This window comes from Trachemys scripta, chromosome 19 (assembly GCF_013100865.1).
Source record: "Trachemys scripta elegans isolate TJP31775 chromosome 19, CAS_Tse_1.0, whole genome shotgun sequence".
NCBI classification, from domain to species: domain Eukaryota; kingdom Metazoa; phylum Chordata; order Testudines; family Emydidae; genus Trachemys; species Trachemys scripta.
Window position 1 is genome coordinate 8,559,351 of NC_048316.1, and position 7,730 is coordinate 8,567,080.

The 7,730-nt window shown below is 39.8% G+C and overlaps 1 protein-coding gene across 3 annotated transcripts in view; it reads left to right on the forward strand.

The window, feature by feature from the left end:
* The window catches only part of C19H1orf159 (chromosome 19 C1orf159 homolog), a 27,811-nt gene extending 21,869 nt beyond the window's left edge, over positions 1 to 5,942 (forward strand). For all 3 annotated transcript variants that reach the window (XM_034753404.1, XM_034753405.1, XM_034753403.1), the window contains 3 exons: positions 254 to 279; positions 806 to 836; positions 3,437 to 5,942. In XM_034753404.1, the coding sequence (XP_034609295.1) occupies positions 254 to 279; positions 806 to 836; positions 3,437 to 3,534 (155 nt within the window). In that variant the 3' untranslated portion in view covers positions 3,535 to 5,942. The remainder of the gene's footprint in view (positions 1 to 253; positions 280 to 805; positions 837 to 3,436) is intronic.
* The last annotated feature ends 1,788 nt before the right edge of the window (positions 5,943 to 7,730 follow it).

Here is a 7,730-nt window from a genome sequence, read left to right on the forward strand (position 1 = left end):
AGACTAACAGAAGTATTGGGAGCATAAGCTTTTGTGGGTAAGAACCTCACTTGAAGAAGTGAGGTTCTTACCCACGAAAGCTTATGCTCCCAATACTTCTGTTAGTCTTAAAGGTGCCACAGGACCCTCTGTTGTTTTTTACAGATTCAGACTAACATGGCTACCCCTCTGATACTTGATACAATACATAAGCAATTGAAGCAAACAGTTCCAACCTTTTAGAACAATAACGGCCTGTCTCTTTCCCCTTTAGCATCAGTTCTGCAGCCCAGTGAAACAGTAAGTAAAATCATTCCTTCTAAGGGACATAAACACATCTTTCAAATAGTGTTAATTATTTATAGGGATACTGTCAGGTCACATTTTTGGCCCAAACTAGAATTTTGTAGAAATTAAACTGTTACAAAACCTAAACTAAAAAGAACTGTCCCTGAATTGCTTTTAAAAATTCCAATCAGAACCATATAAACCAGATATTCCCTTGCAGTTTTTATAGCCCAAACTTTGCAGCATTGTATTGGCATACAAGAAATTGGCAGCAGAATTGACTAAAAAAATAAAGCGAGTCTCACAAGTTTGTTGTCCATCCTGAGAAAAATGCAAAAGTAAACACAGCATTAATAATGAGAAAATAGATTTTTTAGAATTTATATTAGATTTGATTCTTTTAAGGAGTTGGTAGCACAAGTGAGGACATTTTGCTTATTAAAAATAATTGTAACCTTAGTGTCCACTTCTAATTTCTGTAATATTAGAAAATGCAAAGATCTTTTATATTTGACTTGGTTCTTATTCTGTTCTGCAGGCATCAATGATACCTCCCCCTACTTCTTCAGGTAAGGATCTGTTCCATGTTTGAGGGATCCTTAAACTTCCTTGTGAATATTTTCACCTCTTAACAACTTGCTCTGGGAGCTTTTTTGTTTCTTTCTCCTTGTTAGCTTGTAGTTAAGAAATACAAAACTACCTAGCAATATCCCCAAAAATCTAAATCTCATTGTGGAAGTGCCAGGAATACCCAGTAAGTACAGATATATGTGTGTATGTATGTGTATATATATATATATATATATATATATATAAACAAACTCCAAAATTCAAACTACAAAGTCTGTTCAGGGGACAGAAGTGTGACAATGTCTGTAATATTAGCATTTGTTAATCGGGTGTCATTTCAGTAATTAACATGGACCACTACATTATCTAGTAGAAATGCTGCTTCCTTAATGGTATCTTTGGCAGCTAGGCGATAGATGACTTAGAAATAGATGGATGAGTGTTCAGGTTTTCAGAGGTGTTCAAAAAATGAATTATTCCGAGTGGGACATGTTTTGAGGGCTGGAACATCTTGAGGATTCTTGGGTGGCTCATTTTCAGGCTCACTAGATTGAATGTCACACCTCTTGAAACAAATGACACTTACATGGTGTTTGGAACATGAAAATTGTGCAGGAGTTGGCAGAGTTGTTTTAATAAGCATGAAAAGTTCAGGCAGTAACCCGTTCTCTGGATTGGTGCTCATCTAACCGGTCCTTTTTCGTTCTTTCTTTTTAAACGCGCGTTCTTTCAAGTAGTGCTGAGTGTATGATTAAATAATCCATTCTAGGGATGCCTTTATTTATTCTTAAGAAACCTCTACTGAGAATTGCAGGAAAAAAGCAGACACAGAGGCCACCAAAAAAAGCATCAGTACACTAACAAATATTATTCTCAAAGCTGTAGCTGTCTGTGATGCTGATGTGCAAACAAGAAAGCTTAATGAAACAGAATCATATTGGCCACTTCTCCATTCAGAACATGGGAGAAGGTGAAATCAATCACTCTTTGTCAAATAAAAAAGTAAGCAAGTTTCAAGTATTTCTGAAAACGGTGCACAGTTAAAAGCAAATTCAGTGATACGTAACATTGCAAATATTCCAAAACGGTATTTGCTTATTTCACATGTAAGGTATCAAAGAAACTTGTACTGCCTAATAGGGTACATCCAATTATTTAATCAGGACACTACTGAAAACTAGTCTATGCTTTACAGTACAACCTCAGAATTACGCACATCTCGGGAATGGAGGTTGTTCGTAACTCTGAACAGTTCGTAACTCTGAACAAAATGTTATGGTTGTTCTTTCAAAAGTTTACAACTGAACATTGACTTAATACAGCTTTGAAACTTTACTATGCAAAAAAAAATGCTGCTTTTAACCATGTTCGTTTAAATGAAACAAGCACAGAAACAGTTTCCTTAACTTGTCAATTTTTTTAAACTTCGCTTTATTTTTTTTTAGTTGTTTATGTTTAACAGTACTGTACTGTATTTGCTCTTTTTTTGTTTTGTTTTTTGTTCTCTGCTGCTGCCTGATTGTGTACTTCTGGTTCCAAATGAGGTGTGTGGTTGACTGGTCAGTTTGTAACTCTGGTGTTTGTAACTCTGCAATTCTACTGTATATGCCTGATCTGTGTACTCTGAAGACAATGACAAAACTCCTATTGACTTTAAAGGAAGACCAATCAAGACTTCCAGGAACTGGATAAAATGTTGTTGGGGGAGGAGGATGTTAAACAAGCCAATTTTTTTTAAACAAGCCAAACTGTTTACTTTCATTGTGTGGGTGTATGTGGATTATTTTTAAATCTAAGGTGCAAGAATTAAGATTTAAATCTTTGTTACCACGATCTTAATTTTAGGCCTTCCTGCAGGCAGCATGCTGACTCTGAGGCTACGGCTAAACTACGAGGCTTTTAGCGACAAGGCTGTGTTGCTACAACCATGCCGCTAAAACGCTCATAGCGTAGCTGCTGCCAACAAAAAGCTCTCCAGAGCTCTTCTGCTGACAAAAAAACTTCCACCGCCCCACAAGCGGCAGCAGCGTTGTTGGCAGGAGAGCGCTGTACACACCAGCGCTTTTCGTCGGTAAAACTTTTGTCGTTTGGGGGTGTGTGTATGATTTTTTTTTTTAACACCCCGAACGACAAAAGTTTTGCCAGTGAGGTGCCAGTGTAGACAAAGCCCTTGTCTGAATTTGTTTTGGGTTTCAGGGAGATATAATCTGATAAAGCCAGGAACTCCTGAATTCTAATCTTGGCTCTGACCCTGAGACCTTGAGTGGGGGCCTTGGTCTTAGCCTCTCTGCCTTGGTTTCTATAGCCATAAAACATGAATAATATGTGGCTTATCTTTGTGAGGCTGAAAATGGAAATAATAATGGAAACACTGGTATCCAATGAGCACCCAATTCAATAAGTAACTAAAGTGCTTTTTTAGAAGAGGTGTATTAGTGGTCTTTCTTAATATTTAGTCATCGGTCGAATTTTCTTCTCTATATTCTAGAACCACAATAGCCACTTTCGGATCATTGGCTGACTTGTTTAATTTTGAGTTAATTATGAAGCCATGACTAGATAGCAGTTGCTAACTGTGTGTCTGTGCCCACCCTTTCAGTTCGAAAGCCACGCTACGTCAGACGAGAGCGATCGTTAGTGATGTCTGCATCCGCTGCTATGATCCCTTCTGCAGAAACCAGGGTCAGCAATGTTTAGCCTTCAAAACTTACCTGAGGACTTAGTAAATATGCACAGAGTTGGCGAAACTTTCCGTAGCCACTGGAATGCCAGGAAAATGTCAGGAGCAGCTGACCTAAAAACAAGCCGAGCCACTGTGTCAAATGGGTTTGTGCCAAACGTGGACAGAGGAGTTGAACTAATGCAAACATGATGACTATAGGATATATCCAGTTCTGTGAACTGCTTTGATGGGCTTGAAAAGCCCTTTTCCAGCTCTGTGATTTCATTTGTCTCCTAACAGAAGCTATGTTCAAATCTGCAAAGAATCTGCCTTTTTTGGAACACTTTCAGCTTTGGCAAGATCCTTTTTCCTTCATTGTGGTCAGCTGTCTGGCTGTGGAGCAGAAGCCCTCAGTGAAGCACGCCAACACAGAGTTTTGGAGGTGGGCTTGTTTAAAGGACACGTTTGTAAATGTTAACTCTAAGTGCCATGGCTTTAATGCTGCAGGAAAATACAAATGTATTTTACATGAAGTATCTCAATGCAAAAATTGATGCCTTCAGAAGCATCTTCTTCAGCTTCTTAGTCATAGAGGACCATGGTTTTTAACTGTAGGTTTAGACCCACCTGTCTCCAGATATTGTCATCCTAAATGCTGCTGAAGTCTGTGGTCAGTATAGGTCTGATCCAAAGCCCATGAAGTTGATGGAAGTTTCTCCAGTGAATTTCATGGACTTTTAGATCAGGCCCTACATGAGGATCCATTTGCTGTGGCTTTGTAGTTAAGCTGCTATTTCTGCCCCACTGAGACACCCAGCCTTCCCTCATTCCAGCGTTTCATGAGGGTGGCTGTTGCGGTCTAAAGGAAGGCACACTCTCTAAGGTAGGTTGAGCCACCGTGAGCACTTACACACATTGATTTCAACTGGAGTTGTCATGGGAATTCTCACCAACACAAGTAAGGGTTTCCCCAATCTAATCCTCCATGCACATAAGGTCTACAGACCAGCACCTTAGCCTTTGAGTTCCCCCACACACCACCTGCCTTTGTTTAAACCTTACTACCACAATGGGTTCTTTAGAGGAAATGACTCATGGTGGATTTTTGTCACCAGCCAGTGGTAGCCATCATGATTTCAAGAACACAACAATTGATTCTTATCTTTAAAAATGCTAAAGTAGCTGTCTCTGGCCAATGTGACACCACTGTGGAGAGTGTAAACCTCATGATTCAGATACCCTTTCTGCCTCCGGCCAGAGGCTTGTTCAAAGCTATAGAGTAAGGTTTGGGATGGGGGCAGGGAGGAGCTACTAGTCTTTTTAATTGGATATCTATTTTATGCACATTTTAATGCAGTGTAAATTGTTTGCATTTCTTTCCTGAGCATGGAAAAATGGAGAATATTGCAGCTTTCCTCCAGTGAGGTCAAAGACAGTGGGGCTAAAGAGGAAACTATGAAGGAGCAGGGCCTGCTAGCCACACACATTGAATCACTATATGTAAAACTTTGACACCCCTGTTTGATTAAATCCAACCTAGTTTTAATTGCTGTTTTTTCTGTCTGCTAAAACTTAACAGCCACAGTAAGTCAGGCCGTTTGAGAGGGGAAGCTTCCATTCTTGAGTACTGTATGTGTATAGTTTGTCTATTCCCAAACCAGGAGGTAGCAGTTTTGCCAGAGTTACTTTTTATGTCTGTTCTCTATGTATCAATAGGATTTACCTCTGATACAAATGACATTTTGAGGTGGTAGGAAGACATAGGGGCTATGAACTGACAAAGTGTCGGAAACAACTTAACTTTATAGGAGAAAGAAGTAACTATGCAATGATACAATGCAAAGATATTACATCTTTAATGGGAGGGAGTTTCTGCTTATGAATCTGTCAATGAAACTGCATCCATGCATGGCATAGTTGCTCATCAATTCTTTCCATACATAAATCATTGATGGGTCATTCTCTCCATTGCTGTGTGGGGACTGTCACTGGCCCATGTCACTGCTGTATGTCTGTATCTGTCTGTCCCTCAAGTGCATCACTGTAACAGTTTAGTGCCAAGTATCGGATGCTTCGTCCCCATCCCCCCACCCCCAAGACAGAGTTCAGGTTTCTCAGTGCTAATGTCGCTTTCTGTCAAACTTTTCAAACACAGCTTTATTCCCATGGGCTTTGTAGTTTGCTCAGATCACATTAATGCTGTCTGACCCAACTGGATCCCTGGACAGAACCTACTTAGGGTTTTTTTTTTTTTTTGCACTGTCACGTTAAATGCATACTGTGGAGTTGTTGTTTTCTCCTCCATACAGCTAGCTTTATTGAACACTTGATGAGTGAGTCTTGAGCTATAAATGGTTAATTCAAGGACAAGATTGATATTTAATGTACCGGGGAATTTTTAAATTGTGCCAAAATAAACACCTTTCAGCTTTTTTTAACTATTGTTGAGGTCATGAATGTATTTCCTTTCTAAGCACAGGAAGAAAGGGGCAAACTTAGCACAAGAAACAAATCACTGATCCATCTCACTTGGCGTGTTGCCTCTTCCAGAGCTCAGGTTTCAGGAGAAAGTAAAAATGTCCATAATTCTCCTGTCCAATTATGCAATAAGATAGCAGGGCAGTCAGAGGGGAGGGGAGCAGAATTCCTTGATGATTGCAGAGAATCTGTTTGCCTCTGGAAGCACTTAAACATGTCCCCTTTAACTTGTTTACCATTATAAATGCTCATTTACAAGGATCTAAAGCAAGGAACATATCACCCTTTATGCCTGCATTCAGAGGTGATGGGCCAAATTTTCCACTGGCAATAACTCCACTGAAGTCAGTGGAGTTATGGTAGATGAGAATTTGTTCTGAAGTAAATGGTTGTTTAAATTTCACATCACTGAGTTGACATAAGGTTATGTGGATCTTGTACTAAAGAGACAGAAGAGGGTAGCATGAAGAAATCTAACACAATGAGGCTGTAAGGTAAAGTAGACCCTTCTGCACACGAAAGTGGTGTAGTGTAACACTTGTAAATCTGAACAGTAAGTTCTCTTTAGCTATAATCAAACTCTTACAGACCTCTAATCCCTTCATAATAAAACGTTTCTTTCTGAAAGGAGTTTGATGCAGTAGATAGGATGTTCTTTATTGTAAACAGAAAGCTGTGTTTTGTGTTCTTCAAATTTACTTGGTAAAATATTCAGGGTAATAGTGAGAGCTGAGCACAATCCGACAGCTGAACTACAGATGGTTAAATAAATACAAAGGTATTTGCTCTTCCAGAAAGCCAGCAAAACTAAGAGTTGAGCAGTGATCCTATACATGGGAAATATGCTATTTTCAGCAAAGTAGGTGTAGGAGCAAGGATAAGCCAAAAGCTTTTGTACCTACTATATAGGCACTGGGAAAATCCCAAAATAGTGTTGTCAGAGCAAGGATAAGAGTGCAATGTATGAAAAGATACAGGCAATGCAAATGATCCCCTGGGAGAGGAAGCTTGAAAAATGTTTTGTCAGTTAACTGGACTCTGAGCCAAAGCACATGCCAAAACAGAACAACCTTCCTGAAGATGAAGCGGTCAGTGCCCGCGCTGCTAGCCACTTGATTGAATTCAAGAGATGGAACAGGAAGTAAACAGAGGAGAGTAGGAGCTAAGTAAGTGTACAACAACAGAGACCAGTTTGAGGCAGCGTATAGTGCATACCTGAGAGGGGCTGTCTCTTTTCTAAGATATTCAGGCCATCAGCTGAAGGTGAGTGCACACTGTATTGAGGAGAGTACGATGGACAATCACTTTTTGGACAATAAATATAAAACATTGGATTACTAAAATCTGATACCCAATTATATTCTCTTTCTAAAATGCTGGTGCTGGCATCCTGCTGCTTTAGACAGAGTAACTGATGCAGAAATGACATTGCCCTCAGCTAGACAAGTACAGCAACAGTTCTTCACTGTCTGGCTAGTGTCTGTAAATTTGTCTGGACAGCTAACTGTACGGTTAGGACTCCTCCCCTTCTTGGTCCTGCCATAAATGACTTGGATTGGAGCCCAAAGTGAGGCTGGACCTAGATTTTGGGAAACTACCTGTCCTGAGATTGCCTCTTGAGCCTTTCTTGCACTCGTTCCTTCCAGGGAAAGTTTCCCCAGGGAGTATCTCTTGGAAATGTACACAGTGTCTTAAGGGAATTCTACAACTTCCTTATGATAAACTCAGGGACAGGAGGAAGTCATCACGAAAA